Raw genomic sequence first — 26,649 nt, 5'->3', positions numbered from 1 at the left:
GCAAACCAATTCCTGGATTTGATTGGAGACCCAAGAACCTGCAGATGCTGGAATATGGAGCAACAGCAATCTGCTGGAGGAACTCCGTGAGTCAAACAACAACTGTATGTGGGGGAAGGAATTGTCAGTTTTGGGTTGGAACCCAATGCAGTGTTTCGACCCAAAACAATGATACCTTTCCTCCCACAGATGCTGCTTGAATGACTGAGAACTTCTAGCAATTTGCTTGATGCCCTGGATTTGATTCCCTGCCCGATGTGTTTTTCCCACCCCCGCTCTATGCAACCCCCAGTGAGTTCCCAAACAACAGATGCAGCTCCCCCCCCATGCATTGTTAATCCAGCTGCTTGCTAAACTGAGGGCCTGCTGAATGGTTTACGTGGCCAAATGGCATTGTGCACCAGGAGCACCAGCACCTTGGGAAGGCTGATTGTTGCAATAAAAAGGAGCTTTGATGACTGTCTTTTGCTGAAGCAGCCTCATCTGACTGTTTTGAGTTCATAGCAACAAACAATCTGCTGGTGGAACTCAGCAGGTTGAGCAGCATCTGTGAGAGGAAAAGTATTGTCAACATTGAGTCAAAACCCAGCATCAAGGCTAATTGTTTCTCCCCCCACTCCCACACAGATCCTGCTTGACCTGCTGAGGTCCACTAGCATATTGTTCATTGTTCCAGATTCCAGCAAGTTACAGTTCACAAAGTCTGAAGTAAATTTGTTATCAAACTAGGTATGTCACCATGAGTCATTTTCTAGTAGAATGATGAAATACAATAGAATCAAAAATTACAAAAATTGACAAACAACCACCATGCAAGTGCCAGCTGTAAATACAAAAAAAAATCATAATTCCAGGAACGTGATTTGTAGAGTCCTTGAAAGTGAGTCCATAGCTTGTGGGAACAGTTCAATGATGAGGTGAGTGAAGTTTAGTGAAATTATCCCCTCTGGTTCAGGAGTCTGATTGTTTAGTGGCAATAATCTTTTCACTGAAAGTTGAGTGTCTTTAGAATTTCCTCAAGCACAGTGTTTGAATATTTTTAAGCCAGAGGTAGAGAGCCTGAAGGTAGACAAGTTACCTGGATCAGATGGACAACACTACAGGGTCTGAAAGGTAGCTGAAGAGATTGTGGAGGCATTAGTAATGATCTTTCAAGAAACAGATTCTGGAATGGTTCTGGAGGACTGGAAAGTTGCAAATATCACTCTGCTCTTCGATGGAGGGACCCGAAAAAAAAAGGAAATTATGAACTAGTTAGCCTGACTTCAGTGGTTGGGAAGTTGCTGGAGTCCATTATTAAGGATGAAATTTCAAGGTACTTGAAGGCACATGATAAAATAGGCCAAAGTCAGCATAGTTTCTTTAAAGAGAAATCTTGTCTGACAAATCTGTTGGAATTCTTTGAAGAGATAACAGGCAGGCTTGACAAAGGAGAATCAGTGGATGTGGTTTACGTAGATTTTCATAAGACATTTCATAAGGTGCGGCACACAAGGCTACTTAAGATTAGAACCAATGGCATTACAGGAAAGATATTAGCATGGATAAAAATTGGCAGGAGGCAAATAGTCAGAATAAAGGGGGCCTATTGTGGTTGGCTGCCAGTGACTAGTGGTGTTCTGCAGGGGTCAGTCTTGAGACTGCTTTTCACATTATATGTCAATGATTTGGATGACAGAATTGATGGCTTTGTGGCCAGGTTTGCAGACAATACAAAGATAGATGGGGGCAACTAGTATTGAGGAAGCAGGGAGCCCGCAGAAGAACATGGATAGATTGGGAGAATGGGCAAACTGGCAGATGGAATGTAGTGCAAGGTCATGCACTTTGATGGAAGGAATAAAGGCAAAGGCCATTTTCTAAACAGGGAGAAAATTCAGAAATTAGAGATGCAAAGGGTCCTGTGAGTCTTCATGTAGGATTCCCTAAAGTTTAACTTACAGGTTAAGTGGTGATTTATAATATAAAAGCAAGGGTGTAATGCTGAGATTATACTTTATTGTCACCAAACAATTGATACTAGAACGTACAATCATCATAGCGATATTTGATTCTGCACTTCCCACTGCCTGGATTACAAATCAATAGTAAATATTAAAAATTTAAATTATAAATCATAAATAGAAAATAGAAAAATGGGAAGTAAGGTAGTGCAAAAAAACCGAGAGGCAGGTCCAGATAATTGGAGGGTACGGTCCAGATCTGGGTCAGGATCCATTCAGCAGTCTTATCACAGTTGGAAAGGAGCTGTTCCCAAATCTGCCCGTATGAGTCTTCAAGCTTCTGAGCCTTCTCCCGGAGGGAAGAGGGACAAAAAGTTTGTTGGCCGGGTGGGTCGTGTCCTTGATTATCCTGGCAGCATTGCTCCGACAGCATGCAGTGTAAAGTGAGTCCAAGGACGGAAGATTGGTTTGTGTGATGTACTGCGCTGTGTTCACGATCTTCTGCAGTTTCTTCCAGTCTTGGACAGGACAACTTCAATACCAGGTTGTGATGTACCCTAGGAGAATGCTTTCTATGGTGTATCTATGAAAATTAGTGAGGGTTTTAGGGGACAGGCCAAATTTCTTTAGTTTTCTCAGGAAGTAAAGGTGCTGATTTTATAAAGCAGTGGTCAGACTGCACTTAGAGTATTGTGAGCAGTTTTGGGTCCATTATCTACAAGATGTGCTGGCATTGGAGAATCCAGAGGAAGGTGACGAGAATGATTTCAGGAATGAAAGGGTTAACGCGAGGAACATTTGATAGCTTTGGTCATATACTCACCTGAGCCGGGGGGTGGGGTGCAGAAGAGTGTGGGGGAAGAATCTCATTGAAACCTTTCACTATTCAAAAAGCTCAGATAGAGTGGATGTGGAGAGGATGTTTCCTATAGTGGGAGAGTCTGTACACCTCCCTGTCCCTGAAGAGCAAGCACCTCTTGTAATCTAAATATGGTCTGTGACCTCACTACTTTCACCTCAGTTCGAGACGCTTACTAAGTAACTGCAGATGCAAAAACAAACCATTTAAGGTCTCCCCTCCTCAAATCTTACAGCTCCGGGGGGGGGGGGAGGGAAAGAGAGGGAAATCACCTACCATAAGAACTTGACATTTCCTCCTAACCTGTTACCTCTACAAATATCCTCCTCCAAATCCCAATGACTATTGGAAGGTCTATAATAGACAGTCCTGTTAATATACCTCCAGTATGTCCTCTGAGCATTGCGGAGAGATTTTCTGATGAGCAGTGCCATCCCTTTAATTCCTCATTCTCCATGTTTAAAACAATGCAACCCAACTGCTTTGAGCTGCCAGTCCTACCTCTCCTGCAACCATGTCACTAATGACTGTAACATCACAAATCTGCACAGATTGATGGCCCAAATTCATCTGCATTATCTAGTACAATACTCCTTGCATCGAAATGACAACTCAGAACATTAGTCTCACCATACCAAACTTTCATTTTCCATCTTTGCTTGTAGTCTTAGCATCTAATTTCTCCACAGTCACTGTTTCCCAACACCTACAACTCTAGTTTAAGCATTTTCCACAAGGATATTGGTTTCCCTTCAGGTCAGGTACAAAATGGAACATGTGCAGGTTACACCTGCTCAATGGTCCAAACATTTCAAGGCTTCAGCCCTGCACCATTTCTTTAGCCACATGTTAAACTGCACAACCTTCATACTTCTTTCCTCCTGAGTATGTGGCACAGGTAGCCAACCTGAGATCACTACTCTGGGGGTCTTATCTTTAAACTTACACCCAACTCCCTGAACTCACTTTGTAGGGCCTCATCACTTTTCCTGCATGTTATTGGTGCTGCTGTGATCCACAACCTCTGACTGCACACCCTCCCACATCAGAATGCTATGGACTCAATCCTAGCTATAGGAACCTGGCAGCTGGGAGGCAATATACCTCAGAATCTCATTCTCATCCACAAAACCTCCTGTCTGCACCCTTATCTAATGAACCAACTATCAATACTGCTCATCTTTCTCTTCCTCGCCCCCCCCCCCCCCCCAAGCTCCTTTCAGGAAAAGATCCAGATTCAGCACCAGAGACTTCAGTGGCTTTCCCCTGCTTTATTGTCTCCTCAACACCATACTTGTCAGTGAGGACAGAGGTACACTGCACTGCCTTCTCCCTCTTCTGACAGAGACTCAGTTACCTGCATTCTGCAACTTAGACGTAACTGCCTCCCCAGTGACACCTGTCAGTTAACCCTTCGGTCTTCCAGCACCAGCTCCATAACAATCTGTAAGGAGAGCATAGATCGTACTCAGAGACGCTGGAGAAATCTTTGACTTCCCACATCCTACAAGTACAGTCAGCCCTCCTTATCCACGAATTCCGCATACGCGAATTTAACCAACCGCGAATCGAGAAAACCCGGAAGTGCTCTTCCAGCACTTGTTGTTTGAGCATGTACAGACATTTTTTCCTTGTCATTATTCTCTAAATAATGTAGTATAACAACTTTTTTACATAGCATTTTCATTGTATTAGGTATTATAAGTAATCTAGAGATGATTTAAAGTATATAGGAGGATGTGTGTAGGTTATCGTGGATCGGGATTAAAAAACACTTAAGTTCTTTTACTAAGTAAGTCGGAACAGGTACATCCAGTATTATTTAGTGTCAGTCAAATGCTTGTCTTAGTATGTATTTTACCTTTCTACACATATAAAACGTATGTTTCAGGGCTGGGCTCAGGAACAGAAATTCCCGTGTTTGATCCAGTGACAGACCGCTCCCGAGTGCACTCTCCATCCGTGCCGGGTTGATGTGGAGGATCAAAAACCCAAAACCCCATAATTAAACCACTGTGTTGCTTAGTAATAATTGTAGCTTTTCTCACTTTATCCTTTAAAATTGTTCCGATCATTGACTGACTGTAGCCTAACGCTTTTCTAATAACCGATGGCGTTTCACCTCTTTCTGATTACTTTATTATTTCCACTTTATTTTCAATCGTGATCGTGATTATTTTTGTGAACAGAAACACTGCGGATTCAGGGCTCCGCTGCCGGGTCCTAATGTCCACCGCACTGAGATAGGTTAAATAAGGTCTGGGGTTCTGGTGGGACTCAAGGTCCACCGTATTGAGACAGATTGAATAAGAGACTTGAGCATCCGTGTTTTTTGGTATCCGTGAGGGGTCCCGGAACCAATCCCTCATGGATAAGGAAGGCCGATTGTATACTATTACCCTGATTGCCATGTCCACTGCTCTAATTGCAATAACAAAGGAACAGAATTTATAGAAACCCCACCTTAGCCTGTACTTACTGCTTCCGTCACTTCTCACCAAAGCCTCAGCTGCCCACTTGCACAATAGTAGTTCTGCTTGAGCCCATCTTCTTTTTATAGGCTACTACCCGAATGGCTAATTACCCATTCCATTATCAACTACAATTTGCAGCTGTGCCCCTTTGATTGTGCTGCTACCTGGAGGTTTGTGGATGATGGGACTCTTTGTATGTTTTATGTGGATTCCAGCACATGCTGGTATTCAAAGGAACAAGCAAGCGGATAAATTAGCAAAGGAGGTAACTGGACGAGCAGAAGTGGACGTTCCTATAAATTACAGTAAAGGAAAAATGAAAAACAGTATTAAAAGGAGCAGGAGAGAGGAGGTGATAATATCGAAATTGAGATTTGGGCACAGAGGATACGTTGTTTTTTAATGAAGAAACAATAATGGGAGGTGTGAGTATTGTAATCAACAAGAGATGGTTGAGCATGACATCATCAAGAAAGGGGATGGTTGATTTTAAAGTTATCATGGAATAAAATACAATTTAACATTAGCGATGTTTTGCAGAGGGGATCACAGAATTACTGCGTTAAATAAATGGTGCAATTCCTTTAGAATATGGGTCCTTTTTAAAGAATTTGATACCAATATATTTTTACATAGGATTTAGATATCTTCACCCATACTCCAGTTCAGAAGATGGCAATAATGCACCTTAAAGCTATTTGCCAATGAAGACGAAGAAGAAGAAGTTGTTTGTGGATGAGAGCGATTGGGCTTGGAGCGAAGGACTGAGTCTGTTTTTGGGAGTTTTCTCTCAGACAGGAAGGAGGTAGAGATAGCAGGAAGTGACAGAGAAGATGGATGTAGCGAATGGGAGGTGGTATTGGGTGATAGGAGTGGTATGGAGGAAGGTGAATGGCTGGCTTCTGGGAAACGGGATAATAGGCAGCTGATTGAGGATTGTAGTGGCTTGTCATCCAGTGATAGAGGCAAGGGGCAGGATTTAAATAAAAGAAGGAAGGAAAAGTTTAACGTTTTTTGAGTGGGCCTGTTTCTGCTATCAATCCAATTAGACTAAGGATTTGAAAAAAAACACATTAGGAGATATGGGAGCAAAACCTTTAAGAGATTGGGCACTCTTAGTATATTGTAAAGATCGTAAGTAATGCGATAAGTCTTTGGGGTTAAAAGCTGTGGGTGGGGGGGAGGGAAGTAACACCAAGTAATTAGACCAAAGACAGTGGCTTTGGGGAGAAATCTCTGGAGTTGCCTCTAGACGTATCCAGGGACCAAGTTAAGAATAATTTAGTCCAAGGAAAGGTTGTGGATGCTAAACTTTGAAAAGGGTTTAGTGGTGGAGCTAGAACAGATAGTTTAGGTGGTTAGGTTTAATTTAGGTTATATGAGTTATATGGTTTGAGTCTGTGTGCTGCCCCCTTTGAAATGTTTTCAATGCCAGAAGATCATGTAGCAGTTGTGTTTAAGGGTAAAAATTGGTGTGGTAGATATGGTGGAAAACATAATTTTGTGGAGAGGGTGTTAAGCTAAAATGTAGCAACTGTGGAGGAAAACATAGTTCTGCTTATGCAGGTTGTCCTATATATAAGAAGCTGTGGAAGTTCAGTGTTTTTGGGGTTCTAACATTTTTCAGTCCGTCATTTTTTTGGGGTTTTTCTTTGTGTATGTCTGCGATGAGTCAGAATTTCAGGTTGTATACTGTATGCGTTCTCTGATATTAAATGGAACCATTGAACCATTGTTTGGGTGGAAATGGGCATATTATATGCTGAGACTCAGCAGAAATTACAGAAGACAGTGTCTATGGGACCTATTAATATCCAAAATACAGATAGTTTAAACACTGTGTAAAGTGCATGATTGTATAAGGAAGGATCTCTGATTGTTAGTAAACTAAAGTTTGCCACTTTCATGGCAGATGTGGTAAATTGTACAGCACAAATTAAAAGTAAGATAGAAATAATTAAAGTTATATTAATTAAAAGCTACAGAAAAACATACTAGAATTAAAAGACAACTCTACAAGCAGGAGTAAATAATGTTCAGACTTCAAAGGAGGGTTGTTAAAGGTTTTTCTAAACTTACAATGGAATGCTAGAAACCTTTTAGCTAGTGGTCAAGAGTTTAAGAAACTTATTGAAAATTTACCAAATAAACCTGATGTTATATGTGTACAGGAAACCTGGTTGAAATCTTGTTTAAGTTTTAAGATACAAGGTTATGTTGATGTAAAATGTGATCAGCAATGGAGGAGGAGTGGCTACTATTGTCAAAAATGGGATTGCATGTAAAGTTAGGAGATTGGGATTGTTTATGGGTCAATTGTGGTGAAATTTAGGGAAAGGATAGTAAAGTTAAGGTAATAAATTTTTATAACCCTTGTAAAAGGTTCACACCTGATATATTGGAAAGTGTGGGTGGAAGTGGGTAAAATAAGGTCATATGGTGTGGGGATTTTAATGCTCATGGCACTACATGGGGTTGTAGTGACACAAAAGCGAATGGGATGATGGTGGAAGACTTCCTGGAAGAAAGGTGTTTGTGTGCTTGAATGATGGGCAGGAGTACGCAGATAAATCTATTTAACAAATAGTTTCTGCTAGAGATCTTACATTGGTATCTGAGGATATAGCAAGTGTGTGTAACTAGGAAGTATATAATGATATAACAGTGGAAAATGATCATTTCCCCAACATCTGTATAATGGGAATAGATGAATATCAGAGGGAAGGCTCTCATGTGCCCGGATGGAATTTTAAAAAAGAAATTTGGGATGTATTTGATGATTTATGTGGAAGTAGATTTCCTGATCATTTGGTTTTGGAGGATATCAGGTTGAGTTATGATACTTTGTGTTCTGTACTCAATAGCTAAAAAATCAATTCACAGATTGTTGGGAGATAATCAAAGGAGAGCTGCTCCCTGGTGGATAGATGAACGTAAAAGAGCTGTGAAGGTGTGGAATAATGCTTTTTAGGAAAGTTGGACAGCATTGCTCCTGTTCATCTTTCATACAATATAAAAGAGCTCAAGCTGTAGTTAGAAAAGTAGTGAGAAGGGCAAAGAAAATATATTGAAACACGTACTGAGTTAGTATTGAGAAAGAGATCCAGGTAGGGGAAGTTTGGGATATGATACCGAAAATGGGGGTAGAAGACTTGATGTACTACTAGTTTTGTATGGTAGGGAGAAGGTTGCAGTTACTGACTCAGAATTATTAGCTTCACTTATCACCTTCTAGCTTGTCCTCCTTCCTCTCCCCCGCCATCCTTTTCTGGCATCTTCCCTGATGAAGGGCCTCGGCTTGAAACGTCAACTGTTTATTCATTTCCATAGAAGCTGCCTGACCTGCTGAGTTCCTCCAGTATTTTGTGTTTTGCTCTTGATATTCCAGAGGATGGATATTGGCTGTCATTTCACTTTGTTTGTGAAAATTGATTCCTATTCCCCTGACATTCCTGTCTCAAATGCATCAGAATCCAAAAATTGGGAGTATGATGGATGAAAGTACACCACAGTGGTGAAATGCTTTTCTTGAGAACAGCCAAAGATAGAAGTGTCGTTGTATTCCTGTTATTCTTAGTCTAGCAGGAAGATATTTACCAGAAAGGGGTGCCTTCCATTCCTTAGAATGAAAAGTGTTTACTGCCGGTCTGAGACACATGGGCGTGTTGGTTGGAATGATTTCTTTGCCAGTCAACATTCAGAAAAGGTATCGAGCCAATTAGAGTCAAGTTCAATCCTTTCATTGTACAGTAGTCCAAGGACTTGGCTTCAATGCGAGACTTTCTGCATATTCCACGCCTCTTCTCTCCAGCTTTCTGCTTGGCTGAATTTCTTCCTTTTATTGTTTGGCTCCCTCAGGAAGGGCAAAACGGTGGATATTGTAGCACAGAAAATTCTGAGGCTGATGTGGCGAGGAGCTTTCTGATGAAGATCTTGAGAAATTCTATGAGGTAACAGCAGACCTACCTGTTAGTCCTCCCCTTCCCTAATCCTGCAGGTCCCCTTCCAGCATCAATGCATCTCCTCACCAACCATCTGATCAATGGCTGGCTGCTGGTGTCTTTGACTACCTAGATGTTAGCCTTTTGTCTTCATCTGTGGTGTTGTTTTTGAGTGTCTGCAGTGTAAGTGATCTTGATTGTCTTCTGTTATTCCTCGGTAACATCAACAGCACGGAACAACTGAGGTATTGGGCTCATGTATTAGTATAGTACATCTTAGTACATCATGTAGTAGTATAGTACCCACTAAAGGAAAATTAACAGTAATGCATTTATCAATAAAGAGAATTTCTCAACATAGAAAAGGCGCTAGCATATGGCTCTACGTTTTATTAAAATCCTTTTCTTGTGCAATAAGTGACATTGACAAGTTGGTATTTACTGTTATTATTAGTTTCACTGTACCCAGAAGTTACCAATTATCCAGCCAGTCGAGATACAGAGGTGGTATCTTTCCATCCTCCGCTGGATACTGGACTTTTAACTTCATTAACCACACAGGCAATGGGTATGTAGCCAAGCTAAAGTTGCTGGAAGAGTTCAAGATAATTCTAGTTAGCTTCTTTGGTGCTGGTGATGTGTGATACAACTGTATAATTAAGCAAAGTGATTGGCCTTTATAGACGAGTCTGCAACAGGGATAGTGAAGAGGCAGGAAAGCCGGAGTACTGCATGCAAGAAAGTGAATCTCAGGGTTGTAAATGATGACGTATACAGGATGTACTTTGATAATAAATTTACTTTGAATGTTGAACTTTTGGTGTAGTGCTTTGGGCATGACTTGTTTCCTTGTTTCCCTAACAAACACAAAACTTTCCTTAACTTTAAACTGGTAGGTTTGATCTTGCCACCTGTGTGATTCCCAGTTTGTAATGACAAAACCATCTGACACACAGCAAACACACCACTGTGCCCAAAGCCCAAAACCTGTTGGTCTTCCAGCACAGTGTCTGTAAGGGAAAGCTGCAGACAGGAACAGCCCAGGGTGCAGGAGTACGTACCAGTGGATGCACTGTCTCAGTGCAGCCAACACTTACTCTCTGTGGGAAAGGACCTCTGTACAGTCTCCTTCTGCTACTGCACAGGCTAGGGCAAAGCTGGATGGGAAAACCCCCAAGTAATGAAAAGGGCACACCGCCTCAGGGGGGGCCACATGAGGTACAAAGCGCTACGTTTGTTTGCCTATCTTTTTCGAAAAATAGAAATTGCCCTTCTGTCTCTTGTTTCTGGCTCAAGACAGTTTTCCTGTCATTACACATTTTGGTCTCCCTCTTGTTGGTGAATTTCCTATTCATGTCCTTCTAGTCCACAGCAAGTCAGATAGTTGTCAGTGTGGGTCGTGAAAATGACAACTATCACCCCTTTTACATTGATCCCTCTGGGGAGATCCATTTGAGAAATCAGTTGGATCTTATCTCAATGAGCCAGTATTTGAACTTTCTAATATTAAATCACCAAGCACGGAAACTCCCCTCACCCGCCCTCCCCGAACATACCATGGCACCAAATATAATTACAATACAACGCTTCACAAATACAAGTACAGACATTTCACAGCCTTACCTCCACATTCCTTCAAGACGAAGACCCACACACTCCACGACACCTATACTAATCCCACCTACCAGCACTTGGTCCATAGCTTTCTATGCCTTAGTGATGCAAGTACTTGTTCAGATGCTTTTTAAATGTTGTGAGAGTATTTGCTTTCACCACCAACTCAGACAGTATATAGATTCCAGCCACCCTCTAGATGAAATAAAATTCACCCTCAGATCCTCTCTTAAGTCTCTTGCCCCTTTACCCTCCTTAAACTCAGTTTAGATAACTCGTGTATGGAGAAAACTTCCCTGCTCCCTCAAAGTCTAAAGTTCAAAGTAAATTTATTATTGAATTAGTATATTATTAAATATGGTATATGTCATCATATACAACCCTGATATTAGTTTTCTCACGGGCATACTCAAATCTAATAACCATAATAGAATCAATGAAAGACCGTGCCCAAAATGGTGGACAACAAACAGTGAAAATACACAAAAAGAAAGAATTAATAAATAAGCAATAACCATCAAGAACAAGAGATAAAGAGTCCTTGAAAGTGAGTCTATAGGTTGTGGGAACAGTGCAATAATGGGGCGATTGAAGTTGAGCGAATTTATCTCCTCTGGTTCAAGAGCCTGATGGTTGAGGGTTAATAACTGTTCCTGAACCTGGTGGTTTGAGTCCTAAGGCTCCTGTACCTTTTTCCTGATGGCAGCAGAGAGCATGACCTAGGTGGTAGGGTCCCTGATGATGGATGCTGCTTTCCTGTGACATTGCTGCTTGTAGATGTGCTCAATGGTGCGGAGGGCTTTACCTGTGATGGACTGGGCCTTATCTACTGTTTTTTGTTGGATTTTCAGTTCAAGGGCATTGGTGCTTCCATACCAAGCTGTGATGCAGCCACTCAGTATACTTTCCACCACATATCTAAGAAGTTTGTCAAAGTTTTAGATCTCATGCCAAATCTCTGCAAACTCCTAAGGAAGTAGAGGCGCTGCTATGCTGTCTTCATACTTGCATCTATGTGCTGGGCCCAGGACAGGTTGCTACCAGGATCCCTATCAGCTGAAGGAAAGCAATGTTTTCTGTCCTTTCTCAAACTATTCAGTATCTCATCTACTTTTGAATCCTTCTGCGCTCCTTGTTTTACTTTTAACCAGAGACTCTGCTGTTAGACAATCTGTACCTTTGAGTATCCTGAAGACCAGTTAGTCTGCCTTACCAGTGACAAAGGAAGTCACTGCGTGTGTGATCTAGTTCCTGTTGTAGTTTCTACATCGCATGTTGTATTTGACACACTTCCATTTATTAATGTGGTAAACTGGAGGGCCATGGAAGTGATACCCTAGTGAAAGGGTTAAATCATGAAGACAGTCAAGCCTTGTATTCTGCAAAACAGGACAGATTAGGAGGATGATTGTTAGATAATAGAACTGAGAGAGGTTTGACATCTGTAACCTTAAAACTAGAGTTTGATCTTTGAAAGCTGATACAAGAATCGATGTCTTCATATTGATGATGGAAGTGGACAACCCACCCTGCAAAAGCTCATTTCAGGGAGGTAGCACCATCAATTTGCGGGAGACTACAGGAACTTCTGGGAGAGGTGGGATGTCTGCAATAGAGTAGTTCCTGAGCTGCTAGCCAGCTAGGTTAAATAACGTTAGCTATGCTAATGAATGAATCATACCTGTTAAACTCACCTCAACATGTCTTTTACATTTTAACCCACCATGGGCAATAGAAAAGTCACTGTTGCAAACAGTGCAGCGAGCAACACTATCATTATTTTTGATCCTTATTACGCAGGGGTACATTTTAGGGTAGTCTGGGGTGACGTACGTCTTATATTTTCTTTTTTTGGAACACTCTGCCATGGTGCGCTCTCTCTCTCTCTCGTGGTCGCTCTCTCTCGCTCTCGTTCTCTTGCTCTCTCATGCTCCCAAAAAAAATTGATTTCCGGGACATTGTATATAATTTGCGGGCATCAGGGAGCCACTATTAATATGCGGGAGACTCCTGGAACTTCTGGGAGAGGTGGGATGTCTGTGGAAGGAACTGGAAATCCTCCTCAATAAGCTGCTGAGCCAAGGATAAATATTAAACCTCAACACTGGGAAAGATGTTGTTTGGTCAGTGCTGCTGAGAAGTTCAAAACCAGCAAGGTAAACAAGATGCACATCAGGTATGGCCTAATTGGATGGAGATACAGGTTTGAGGGGCTGAATGGGTAGCCCCATCCTGTGACTAGTGCAAGGACATCAGTGGCTTATTCCTGTTGCTATGAAACTATCCAAGAACTGGATGCTGTGCTCCCTGCCCGCTAATATGATGAACTGATAAACGAGGCTTTGGGCCTACGCTTGGTTGCTCTGGAGTTCAAATCTCAGGATTCATTTTTAGTTTGGAATGCTATTGTTTGCTTCAATCGTTTACGAGAATTGCATTTTTTTTCTTTCTCCTGTACCTTGAGAGTTGGTCATTTATTTTTATTTCTATTCGTTATTTCTTTAATTTGGGTTCTTTTGGGTTTTTTGCTTTGCGGCTACCTGTGAGCAAGCAAATCTCAAGGTTGTATAATTTATACATTCTTTGATGATAAATGTAATTTGAAACTTGAACGTGCCTTTTTTTGTAGATGTGCTGTTATGAAGTGTGTGTTTAGGAGGGGGTGCCAGTGATTTTCCAAGGGTGGACTGTAGGTTCCCACTGAAGTCAGGTGTTTGGGATACTTACAGGCTCCAGTGAAACCCTGTAAGGTGAAACATACACAAGCTGTGAATGGAGCTCAATCCATGAATTTCCAAAACCTTATCTCTTGGTAGATCTTTTCACCATTTCATCTGGATTCAGGCTCATTAGATGTTAAGGATCAAAGAGAGTGGATAACAGTCCAACACCTCCCTCCCCACCTCCCCTTCCTGATGTCAAACTACTTATATTAACACGTGCATATGGAACATTACAATTACTGTTGAAATTCAACTCTCTGACTGTAGCATGATGTCTTTTAAGTGCAGATGCTGTAAGTGGGACCGGTAATCCGATAGCCATTTAATGGAATGAGAAACATCAGAAAGCCTTCATCTACACTAGAACATAAGACCCTTGGTTCAGTTAGCCTTTGATGGCGAGAGTTACAAATAAAACTCATCTCAAGCTAATCTGAGAGAGTGAGAGAGAGAGGGAGACAGAGAGAATGAAAATGAATGAGAGAATGAGAATGCTGGCTACTTGGTGTTTAACTTCACCATTTTGCCCATTTTAAAATGTGTTACTTGTACGGATTTGGGTGCCTATTTCTCCTTATTCTACTCTGACCAAAAGCACCCAGTCAGTATAGTGCTGGTACGTGGCTAATGTTACTGGTATTAGACCTGTCAGGTGAAAATCGATTCTTTATGCTAATGTCAGTACATCATATGTGTGTAAAGCAACAAGTCATGAAGGGCTGTGGAGGTAGGCCTTCCTTTGTATTTGCAGAGTTCTGTTTTGTGGAGCTGAGCACTTTAAAGACATTGTAGCATCCTGAGAATTAAAGTGAGTGCAGACAAAGTTCGATAAAGTCTTGCATAAGAAATGGTGGGAAAAGAGACCCATTCCCACAGTAGGTGGTGCAGCCTGTTCTTGCAGGTTTGGTCTGAAGTCCAAAAATTAAAGTTGAAATTTATTTTCATTTGCAGATATGCAAAGGTGCAATGAAAAACTCACTTTCGTCAGTACCGTTAACATTCACAAGTAAAACATAAATGGAGCATAAAATATACCCAATTTTTACAAGGGAGAACACAACTAGAACAGAAGAAAAGAGCTCTAGTTTCATTAAACCAGGTCATTCTTTGAAATTTGACTGACTGTGTTTTGATTGGTGGCTTTTGTCTTTAATAGATTGAAGTGCTGGGTCTGTATGTAGCAAGGTATTTTATTGAAAGCAATTGACCTTTTAATCAAAGCGACAGGGTTAAGTTCTCTGTACTCCATGTCCGATTTTATTTGCCTATGCTTTTGTTTCGTTTCAGGCGGAATGAGCCAGTTGTTCGGCCTCACTCTTGGCATTCAACCAAGTTCACCGACAGCCCTCAGGATCCGGCCGCAATGCAGCTATCTTCTAGTGGAGTGTGTTCCTCCTGGCACTCGAGGTACCACGCCACGTGAGTGCCATGCTCTGCTCTATTCCTTTTCTGGTGTTAGGTCAGCAAAAACGGGATGGAATCCTTTGTTGATCTTTGGGATAAGTTTTTCCTTTGTTGAAGCGGTGATCAGTAGAACTGAAAGGCCGGTGAGATGGAGAACAAGCCATATTTGTTGTCCATCCCTAGATCCTCCCTGAGCTGAGTGGCTCATTGAACCGGATCAGAAGGCCATTAAGATTTAATCTCAGTGCTGTGGGTCTGGAATCACATTTAAGCAAGACTAGGTAAGGATGGCAAGTTTCATCACCTAAAGGACATTAGTGATCAATTTGTTTTCCCAACCACAAACCAGTAGGTGTTTGATAATCATTATCAGTGCCAGCATTTCATTGTAATTTATCTAATCTTCAATTGAGATTCCCCGGCTGCACTGGTTCCATTGGAGCTTATTGTCCAGATCATTGGTCCCCATTTTGATCATCTTGATGACAGTCACTGGACTTATCCACAATGCTACTGTACCACATTTAAAATGTTTTACACTTTAGCTCCTAGAATCCTTCACTTGGTGTTACTTGGCTCCCATGTACTTACACAGTTCCTCTGGATCGAGGAGGACTTGCTTCCCGTCTGATTTTGTGGGTTCTGATGGGGCCAATGTGGGAATCATAGTTTTTTCCATAGATGGGGAATAAGGTGGCTGATGGATAGGGATGAAGATAGCGTGTGAGGTGGTGAGTACCCTCCTCCACAGTTCTCATTGTCTGTCTTTGAGATTTCCAATCCAATCATGAAACCTCCTACTCTTCTTTAAGTGGTTCTGTGCTGGATGTTCCCAAGTGTCAGTGGGGTTACTGGGCTTCTTTAAGCATGTGCTTAATCTCCGATAACCTTCCAAGACAGAGGCTGGAACAAAATTTATGTATCAGAAGACTGGTGCCAGGCGTCCAGTGGAGATGACTGAGGGAGGGCTTGTTGGCTTGGAAGAAGATGTTGGCGTTGATTCCCTTATTGTTCCAGTGAAGCTGGAGAATTTTGTAAAGTCAGTATTGGTATTACCTTCCAATGCCTTGAATTACCTGTTGTAGTTAGTCCAGGTTTCTGAAGCATATCAGAAGGCAGGGGTCATGATAGACCATCAGTTTTATGCCAAGTCTGAGATCTTCTCCTTCCGATATCATTTGCCTCAATCAACCAATAGCTCTATCAGTGCATTAAAAACAGTGGAGAATTTTATCATTGAGGTGACTTTTGAGTATTGGGAAGTGGTCCAACTTGTTCAGGATTTTGTCATTAACCTTTTTTTTAATTGCGGGCAGTGTGATACCATGGGGGCAAGTTTCTGGAGTATGTCTTGTAGATATTGAATGTGAAAGTCCATCCTCTCACATTTCAGTGAAGGAGTGGATGATATCTTGGAGGTCGGTTTCTGAGTGTGTGCACACGTGTACCACAGCTCTTGAGTTCGGTCGGCCTTGCTTCTGGATATAAACCAACAGATGGAAGAGCTTCCCATTAATTCTGAAAGAAGTCCATTGGATCTGAGGTGCAGGACTGAATAATTGTTGGGCAATGCCTTGCTTGATACCAGCCTTCACTGAGATTGGCTCTGTTGCAGACCTGTTGGTTAGTATAAAGGCTTGCATGCCACTGTGGAGCAAAGATAAAGTAGAGAAGCATTTCTGTCTCTCCCAGTTCATGAAGTCAAAATCTTTAGTGAGGTCAAGTATTGTGGCTGGTGCTACACCAGGCATTTTCCTCAGAGCTGTTACTTGACAAAGGTCAAGAAGGTCCTGTTCTCGATGGACGGATTCTGCACTGTGATTTAGGGAGCAGCTCTTTGGCCACTAGGAACAGGTGGCTGAGGAGGACTCAGACAATGACTTTCCCTATGGCAATCAGAGAGGTCTCTTTGTAGTTACCACAGTCGGACTTGTCTCCATTCTTGAAGATGGACACCATTATCACATCTCTGAGACCCCTGAGGTTTATCCTCGTCATGCCAGATGTAGAAAGAGAGATTGTGGATTTGTGATTGCATCTTTCCACACGTACAATTTAGGTCTTAAGTGGTGTCTGCTCCCAAAGCCTGTTTTTTTTTTTAAGGATGATCAACTTATTATTGGTCAGTAATGGCAGCAAGGTTGGCCTAGTTAGGCTGCTGAAGGGAAGAGTTCAGGGTGCTCATGTCAAAGGTAGATATGTGGTTGAGAAGGGCTTTGTGTTTCTCTCCACTGGAGGTGATTGCCACTGTCTCCCCGTCTCCAGCTTTGCAGGGCCCTTGGGCCGTAGGCACTGAAAGGTTCATACATATCATGGATATTGGCAAGATCTTACACTCTCACTGTCCACCATCAGTTCTTGAGGTACTTGGACCTTTGTCTTCAGTTGCCTGTAAAACTATTTATGTTCCCTTGAATAAAGCTGAAACTTCCACTGGTGACTTTCTATTACCTTGGATGACTGTTGGCTTTGCTTTGCTTAGCTGTTTTTGTCCTCTACCCCTTTGGGTTTGAGAGATGAGAACTAAGCAAGGCTCTGAAACCACCCTACACCACAGACTTTATTCACATTCATCAACTTTATTATTAAATGCTACCTATACAAACTCAACTTGAGAACATTTTTCTACAGGGGAAGACAAGAAAGTTATTTTTTTTTCCCTGATGTCTTTTAGGTTTTCAGCAGATGAAGTGCAGCCTGCTCATGTACAAGCATTACAGGCCTTGTTAGAAAGCTGCCTTATCTTGAAACGATGCAATGCATAATAATAATTACAGTAAGTATATACATATATGTTAGTTAAATTAAATAAGAAGTGCAAGGAAGTAGTGAGGTAGTATTAATGGTTCATGCGCTGTTCATAAGTCAGATGGTAGAGGGAAAGAAGCTGTTCCTGAATCACTGAGTGCTTGCCATCAGGTTTCTGTACCTCCTCTCTAATGGTAGCAATGAGAAGAGGGAATGTGCAGTGAAAGATGCTCCCTTTTTGAGGCATCGCCCCTTGAAGATGTCCTGGATACTATGGAGGTCGGTGCCCGTGATGGAGCTGACTGAGTTCACAACTTTCTGCAGCTTCATTTCATCCTCTGCAGTAGCCACCCCGCCCATACCAGACAGTGCTGCAGCCAGTTAGAATGCTTTGCACGGTACATCTGTAGAAATATGTGAGTGTCTTTGATGAGATACCAAATCTCCTCAAACTCCTAATGAAATATAGCCGCTGACGTGCCATCTTTGTAACTGCATCAGTGTGTTGGGCGCAGGATCAGAGATGTTGACGCTTGGGAACTTGAAATTGCTCATGCTTTCCACTTCTGATTCTGATCCTGGCATAAGTATTACTATTGTCCAGGTGATCCAAGGCTGTGTGAAGAGCCAATGAGATTGCATCTGCTGTAGACCTATTAGGGCGATAGGTAAGCTACAATGGATCCAAGTCCATGCTGAGGCAGGAGTTGATTTTTGCCATAACCAGCCTCTCAAAGCACTTCATCCCTGTAGATGTGAGTGAAACCGGACAATAGTCATTGAGGCAGCTCACCCTGCTCTTCTTGGCCACTGGTATAATTGTTGCCATTTTAAAGCAGGTAGGATCTTCTGACTGTAGAAAATAATAATGGAAAATATCTTTGAATAAATATGCCAGTTGGTTGGCACAGGTTTTCAGAGCCTTACCAGGCTTGTTGCTTGTTCACTGTCTTGTAAGACATTCTGACATCCGCCTCCAAGACAGGGATCATAGGGTTACCCAATGCTGCAGGGATCCTCATAGCTGTCGTTTTATTCTCCCTTTCAATGAGAGCATAAAATGCTTTGAGCTCAGCTGGGAATGAGGCATCACTGCTATTCATGGTGTTAGGTTTCGCTTTGTAGGAAGTAATGGCCTGCAAATCCTGCCGGAGTTAACGTGCATCTGATTCTGCCTCCAACCTCATTCAGAATTGTTCCTTTGCTCTTGAGGTAGCCCTTTGTAAGTCATACCTGACCTTATATGGTCTTGGATCACCAAATCTAACCCCAGCAGACTACCTGGTTCATCCAGGGTTTTGATTCAGGTATGTACGGTAAGTTCTTGTAGTAGTAGGCAGCTGTCGATTTCAGGGGATCATAGGTTTGCACCTCTGGTGGACTGTGACCTTCCCGCCTGGGCGGGAAGATTTGAAGAACCGGCCGTTGCCCATGCAGTGGGCTCCCCCTCTCCACCTCATTGATGTAGTTCAAGGGAAGGGAAAGTGCCAATACAGCTTGGCACCAGTGTCGTCGCAGAGGTTGCCAGAGTGAAGTCGTAAACAACATCAAAGTGCCTTAGGGACCCCGGCTCGAGATTTCTTCCTCGGGGTTTACACCTGAAGCCTTTCCCATAGTTGGGTATGGCCGCAAGGCAGCAGAGGTTTAAAATCAAGAGTTTTCCTTCTCGTAGGGACACACAGGTTTGATGAAATCAGTGACAACTGTGGCATACTCATTCAGACAAGATGAATCCCCGAATACAGTCCAGTCCACCGGTTCAAAGCAATCCTGTAAGCCCTCTTGCGTCTCCCTTGTCCTCACTTCTGGTCCTGCGGTCTTCAGTCTCTGTCTATGCTCAGGAAGTAGAAGTACAGCCAGGCGATCAGACTTCCCAAAGTGTGGGCGTGGGATAGCACCGTAAGTGCTCTTGATGATGGTATAACAGTGATCCAGTGTGTTGATTCCTCCGCTTCCACAAGTGATATGTTGGTAAAAATTATTTAGAGACTTTTTCAAGCTGGCCTGGTTAAGATCCCCCAAAAATGATGGGGAAGGCACCAGGATGTGCTACTTCATGGCTGTTGATTACGTTGCTCAGTTCCTCTGGAGCCTGTTTGACACGGGCCTGAAGTGGGATGTACCACAACGATGGCAGAAAGCTCCCGCAGCAGATGAAATGATCACTTGATCACAAGATGCTCGAGGTCAGCTGAGCAGGGTCAGGACAGCCCTGCCACATTTGTACACCACTAGGAGTTGATCATAAAGCATATTCCACCTCCTCTGCCTCTGAAAGACTCTGCATTTTCATCTTGATGGTGAATCGTGAAGCCAGCGTGCTGTATCACTGCGTCCAGAATGGGGAAGAGGGGTGGCATTGATATTCAAGTCTCTGTAAAACAAAAAAAAACTTCAAATGTCCTTCTGGTGCAGCAATCTTGCTCTGAGCTCCTCAATTTTATTTTTCCAGAGACTCTGCATTTGTCAGCAGGGTAGTGGGTATTGGGATCGAAAGCCATGTTTCCATGAACAAACTTCTAAACCAGCACAGCATCCTCTCTTCCGTTGTTTTAAAGGGGAACCACACCAGCAACCAGAGTCTGCTCGAGACTCGTGGCCTTTGAGTAGCAATGGATTTCCCACCCTTCCCAGCATGCCTTCTGATTTTGGTCACATCATAACAAATCCAGATTTTGGGGGCCTCTCTCCCAATGTGTTTTGTAAATTGTTAATATAATGAAAATCCAGCTGGCTGGTGGCTCAATGACATTGGTGCTGGACCCGGGAGTGGAGATTCCCAGGTTCGAAACCAGTCGGGATCCGTTCCCGAGTACGCCTTCCATCCGTGCCGGGTTGAGTGTTGAGATCGCAACTTGACCTCGTAAAATAAAGGGAAAAATACTGCGAAAATGTCTGTGTGAGGAGTGGCGTGCCACACAGTCTCTCCCTCTCTCTCTCTTGCTCCGCACCTTGTAAAAGCCATGAAAAAGACATCATCACAGACACACGCAGATGCACAGACACAGACACACACGCACAAGTGCGCATGCACGCAGGCACACACCAAAAAAAAAGAAAATTCAAAATCCTCTTCCAATTGATTTGTACTATTTTCTTAACAGAATCAGAGTGAAATTCTCCTTGGAGCTTTGTGAGTTGTTTATTGATTGTTCTAAAGAAAAGTGCTCATAGTCTAGACCAGAGCATTGAGAGAAGGAAATGGAAGAAAGTTACATATTACTTAATGTTTTCAGCAGAGATACTTCACCAAGCTCATCAGTAGCTAGTGCTAGCATAGTTGCATCACTCTCTTGGAGGGTTGTGAATCATCCTGAGGCAGGGGTGTTTGATGGGACTACATGTGCTAGATGGGGTCTGCAGCGAGTGGACCTTAACTTGAGGTGGTACACCTGGGGTTGGTCCAGGCTTGGATGCTTGGAAGATCTACCCAGCTCCCAGATGTGGTACAAGTGGTTGTGGGGGTACCGGACTTGGGTAGGGGTGCCCCATATAGGTTGTCTTGAGGGGCTGGGATGCTGGATTCGAACGTTGGTGCCTGCTGGATGAGCTGCAGATTCCTGATACTTGCCATGCAGACTGGGCATAAATACTGGAGTACAGGCTGTGGGCCTGATGGGATTCCGGGTGGACTGGGGGAGGTGGGTGGGGGAGTGGGGTAACATGGTATATTGGCAGTTCAGTGGATTATAACCCAGGAGCCCAGACTAACAATCCAGAGAGCAGAGTTCAGGTCCCACCACGGCAACTGTGAAATTTGAAAATAATCTGGAACTGATGAACAAAGCAGCTGGAAATTGTAAATAGATCTGTTAACACACCACCAAATCCAGTCATGTCCTTCAGGAAAGGGTTCTGCCATCCTTGTCCCTGGTCTGCTGATGACTCCAGTACCGCTAATGCGGTAGCCTCGTTTACGTCCTCTGAAGTGGCCTGGTTGGCCACCGTGCAGGGCAGTGAATGGTGTGCGATCGACAGTGTCCTTGCTGGTGATGCACGCGTCCAGACTATGAGTAAATAAAACACGTTCCTGAGAGGCAGTTGCGGGTGGGTTCAGGGGGGTCGTGGGCAGTGGGTGGTATGCTGGGTGCAGGTCTTTGGAACTGCAGCCGTGGCTTGGTGCTGGGCTGGATTGGGTGCCAGGTGGCGGACGTAGCCTGACTGGGTCACAGGTGTCTGAATGGTGGATGTGTGGCTGCCTGGCTGGGTGTTCAGATGCTCCACTGAGGTGTGACTGCAGAACTGGGTTCTGTGTGTTGGCACCAGTCTGGGGCACAAGTGTACAGTGCCCATTGGAGCTGCAAGTACAGCCATGCTGTCTATGCTTCCAAGGTATGGGTAGTGGTGAAGGGGTCAGGCTGGCGTTTGGAGGCCTGGAGGGCATGGGGAGTGTGGGAAAGTTGGGGAGCAGTGAAGCTGGGATTTGGGTGTATGGCAGGTTTAGGGATATTGTAAAGGGCAGGATGCCAGCTGCTACATGAGGCTATATGGGTACGAGTGGGGATACAGTGCTTGGTGGATTAACAAGAGCCTGGAAATCCCTGCTTTTGGGATCATGTCTGTGTGCCTGGGAATATTTGCTCCCCCTGTTTCTGGGACCCTTTCCCACCTGCGCTTGAGATCATCCCCATGCTCCCATGTCTTGGTCTTCTTCACTGACTTTCCCATTCCTCTCTCTGTCTCTCTCTCTCTCTCTCTCTCTCTCTCTCCCCCCCCCCGCAGTTCTTCATCAAACAGCCTCTCAGATCCCTGGGACCAACCGAACCTGCACCACATCTCCCACCAGTTCAGCTCCCTGGGCAGTATGGACAGCCTGGACCAGCCCCCGGGCCTCTCCCTTTCCCTTTCCCTGGCCAAGTCCAACACCAGCGTGGAACAAGCCACCCAGCCCAGCAGGAGGGACTCGGCCTACAGCTCCTTCTCCACCAACTGCAGCACGCCTGACTACTCGCTTTCGTCCTCCCGCAGCGACAATGGCTCCTCCACCGAGAATGTGCTGAGCAGGCTCGGCTGCTGGGAAGGGGGGCGCCTGGGTCAGGCCCCCCTCGAGGATGGTGGCCCGGAGGAGAGGAGGAGCCCCCGGCTGGAGGAGCAGGCCCACACCAGGGCGCCCCGCACCAGCCTTGGGCCTGTGTGGCATGTGCCGGAGAAGAGGGTCCTGGCCGACAGCCGCGGGCCCAGGGGGGCCTCCCCGCCCCCTCCCCCGATCCGCAGTGACAGCTATGCGGCCACCAGGGTCCACGAGGGCGGAGGGCAGGTGCGGAGCAGGCCTCATCTTCGTGGAGACAAAGAAGTGATGGAGGGCGGCGGCTGGAGGAACCAGTCCTGCCCCCCCTGCCTGGAGCCTGCCACCGCTCCGGCTTTGTTGGACAGCGTCTCCTCACACCCCCCTGCTCCCCCGCACCACTGGCAACAGCACAGCGACGAGCTCACCCCGCCGTGGGCCGTCACCTGGCGACAGGACCCAACCCAGGCCCGGGCTGGGGCCTCACCAGTGCCACCACCCAGCCTAGACTCAGCGGTCCCTGAGGGCCCTGGGCAGAGCAGGTACTTCTGCCTCACCTCTGGGCCACCCCAGCAACTGGCGGTGGAGGGACAGAGCCTCCTCAGGCCGGAGCCTCGGGATGGCCAGAAGGGACCGCTCTACCGCCCAGCTCCGGCCTCCAGGCACCTCCCTGAGGGGGGCCGGGGCAGGGCCAGCATTACAGAGGAGGTGAGCCAGAAGCCTAACTGGGTGAGCCAGAGGGTGGGAGGAGCTGGGACAGGCAGCTGGGCCTCAGACTCCCGAGCTGGGGAGGATTGTAGGCCAGGCCCTGGGGTAATGTGTCCCGAGCAGGCGCCCGCCTTCAACTTGCCCGCCCAGGATGGCCGCAGGCTGCACGCTGAGCCGGGCCAGGCAGCTCGCCAGCAGCGACGCAGCGAGCGCTTTGCCACTGCCCTGCGCAATGAGATCCAGATGAAGCGGGCCTTGCTGCAGAAGAGCAGGAGCGTTGCAGCCTTGGCCGGGAGTCCGGAGGCAGGGGAGGGGACAGAATGCAGCTGGGGAGGAGAGCCGTCGGCTGGAGCCGTACCCTGGCCCGACGGCACCTCGTACGCTGACGGCCTGAAGGAAGCTCAGGCCCGAGTCTTGAGGGCCACTTCCTTCCAGAGGAGGGACCTGGGTCCCCTCCGTCCCACTGGGCCACCACCCTGTCCTGCCCCTCCACCCAGGAACGGGCCCCCACCCCCACCTCCGGGTAACCCCCCAGCGACTGGGCGGGCGGTCAGTGGCCAACTTAGCCGGGTAGGGGGAAGGAAGCGGCTGACGCAGGAGCAGAGGCTGCGGTCCTACTCTGAGCCTGGCAAAATGAACGAGGTGGGGACCCCGGAGGGGGACGAGCCTCTCCCTCCGCTGGACACCGCTCCCCTAGCCTCCTTCGCTGACAGGCGGCAGTTCTTCGAGGGCGGTGTAAGTGCAGCCCAGCCCCCGGCAGCCTGCGCCAAGCCTGCTCCAGCTCCTGGCGAGGTGGCCCACTGGAAAAGCCAGGCCATTGGCCCCAAGGCAGAGGAGCAGGGACCGGAGAGCGAGGTGCGTGGCCGTGCGGCCTCCCTAGGCATGGACGGCTTGTGGAGAGGGCCCCACCAGACTGGGAGCACGGGGGCCCACCTCAGCGGGTTCCCAGACAGGGCAAGGCAGGGTGGGGCCCCAGGCACCAGGGAACGAGAGGCTGATCTGCAGCGGTTGGGAACATTTGCGGAATACCAGGCCACGTGGAGGGAGCAGAGGAAGCTGTCAGAGGCCAGGAGCTCTAGCAGGTACCATTCTGTGGACAACATCCTGGACCAGGGCTTCGAGCAGCCTGCGAAACTGCAGTACGTGCATGAGAGGTCACGCTCGTCACCTTCCGCTGATTTCTACCTGCAGGTAATCCCGGTTCCCTCTGTGTTGCGGGTTACTTGTCACTGAATTAAGCGTGTTTCTGTGGGTGGGGTACTTTTTTGGAAGCAGGCGGCAGAGTCAGCTGGTATTTATTGTATAGAGTTGCCTCTTGGGAGTGCGTGTCTGACCGTTCCGTTCCCATAGACCAGTGACAGGGTGATAAGGGTTGAAATGTGAAACAGCTGGAGGCTGAGGGTCTGGGCTTGTTCGGTGCAGGATTTGCAGAGGATGGCGTAGCTCGCCCTCCGCTGTGTCTCTACATGTACGTACCAGCACGGCAACCAGGAGTGAGCTGGCTCCACCTCTGCCACCACAGCCTTGTGGGTGAGTTCCAAAGGTGTGAACCTCCCAGAGGGAGGCGACCCCCTTATTTTCTCTCAAAGGAGGAAATGTCCTCTCCACATCCACTCTGTCAACATCTCTCAGCGTCACCTACATTTCCATGAAGTTCTCTTCAATCTTCTGAACTCCACTCAAACCTATCCTGTGCTACCTTTCCTCATACGACAACTACCCTTTTCAGGTATTAGTCTTGTCATTCTTCTCTGAAATGCTCAGAAACATCCTTCCTTACATAAGGACACTCTGGATGTAGTCTCATTAATGCTGTATCTAACTGAAGCACAGCCTCCCTTCTTTCATGCTCGGTCCCCTGAACAATGGGCAGTGACATTCCGCTAGCTCCTTTCATTTCTTGCCGCAGCTATGTACTATCCTTTGGCAGGTCTTGCACCCTGCATCTGAGTTCTGTAATCCCTCACCACTCAGAAAGTCTGCTTCTTCACTTTCCCTGCCAAAATGGACATCTTCACAGTAACATAATTTTCTGTTCCCCTTCCTCATAATGCATAAGAAGCTCCTCACTTCACCTACTCTGTTTTATCAAACTCTTCACTGGAATGGAGTTCAATATTTATTTCCCCTCACAGGGCATCTTCTTTTCACCCATCATTATTTCCAAGACCTAACTCAGTTCCATCTTTTGATGCACTTCAGAGAAAAGTACTCGGTCATTTCCTGCCTTTCATTTTACAGTCACAGTTGCTGGCATAGGTAGCTATTGGCCAAGAGGTGGAAGGTGGAATTACTACAGATAAACACCTGATGCTTGGCATGGACGTGGTTGACCAAAAAGCACATCCCTGATGATGGATGAGATGGATTCCATTCTGGCATCACGTCCAGAGCTACTGGCCGAGGCTGGAAGGACATCTGGACTCCCTGTACTATCGTGGGGATGTAGACAAGATCAGGCGCAATTGCTGCTGGGCCAATAACCCAAGGGCTGAGCTATCAAGCCTTACTAGCCCAAGTATTGAAATCACAGCTGAGTTGTGTAATAGACATAGAACGTTCAGACATTTGCTTCCTAAAAAAAATCTTACAAGTGCCTTTGATTGTGACTCCAGCCCTGGGCTGCATTTGGGTATAAAGGCTTTCCAAGCTGCCATTGGGTATGGTGCTAAAAGCGAAGTGCAAAATCCCAAACTTTTCCCCACAATGTTTACGTGATAACTGCAGAATTGGTGGCTGTAATTACTCCCGGTGCAGGTGAGTGATGGGAGAGTGTGGGAGGAGTAGATGGGCGTGTGAATTGGGTGGTGGGGAAATGGAAATAGGATTGGGATTGAAAATCAAAAGTGTGGTGCAGATGTCGGAAGTCTGAAACAGAAACAGAAAATGCTGAAACACTGACAGAATCTGTGAGAATAAAAGCATGTTTCAGGTCGAAAACTGTTCAGAACTGGGAAAGGAAGAAAAAAGAAAAATAGTTTGTTCTCTCACTTACCAAGTTCAGGTGAAGGAGAATGAATTGCTCTGAGAAGCAGCACAAAATCAATGGTCAGAGTTGCCTGAGGGCAGATGAAGTATGAATAGGTACCCAGAGTTGTGTAATGGTATTTTTCAAATCAGGGTTGCAATGTAAAACCTTGATCACACGCATCTCTTACAGAGAATGTCCAACTCTTAATTTTTATGGAACCATTCTGCATCAGGTGTTGCTGTTGAAAGACTAACCCAAG

The 26,649-nt window shown here is 45.5% G+C and overlaps 1 protein-coding gene across 3 annotated transcripts in view; it reads left to right on the top strand.

Moving 5' to 3' along the window:
- Positions 1–26,649, top strand: part of LOC140199147 (protein Shroom2-like) — a 250,723-nt gene that overhangs the window by 156,212 nt on the left and 67,862 nt on the right. For 2 of the 3 annotated variants that reach the window (XM_072260750.1, XM_072260749.1), the window contains exons 3-4: positions 14,842–14,973; positions 22,429–24,610. In XM_072260750.1, the coding sequence (XP_072116851.1) occupies positions 14,842–14,973; positions 22,429–24,610 (2,314 nt within the window). The remainder of the gene's footprint in view (positions 1–14,841; positions 14,974–22,428; positions 24,611–26,649) is intronic. The other variant, XM_072260751.1, reaches the window with a different exon arrangement.

The sequence above is a fragment of the Mobula birostris genome, chromosome 6, assembly GCF_030028105.1.
Source record: "Mobula birostris isolate sMobBir1 chromosome 6, sMobBir1.hap1, whole genome shotgun sequence".
NCBI lineage: Eukaryota > Metazoa > Chordata > Chondrichthyes > Myliobatiformes > Myliobatidae > Mobula > Mobula birostris.
The sequence above is the reverse complement of the archived record's forward strand: the minus strand, read 5'-3'. Positions and strand labels throughout refer to the sequence as shown.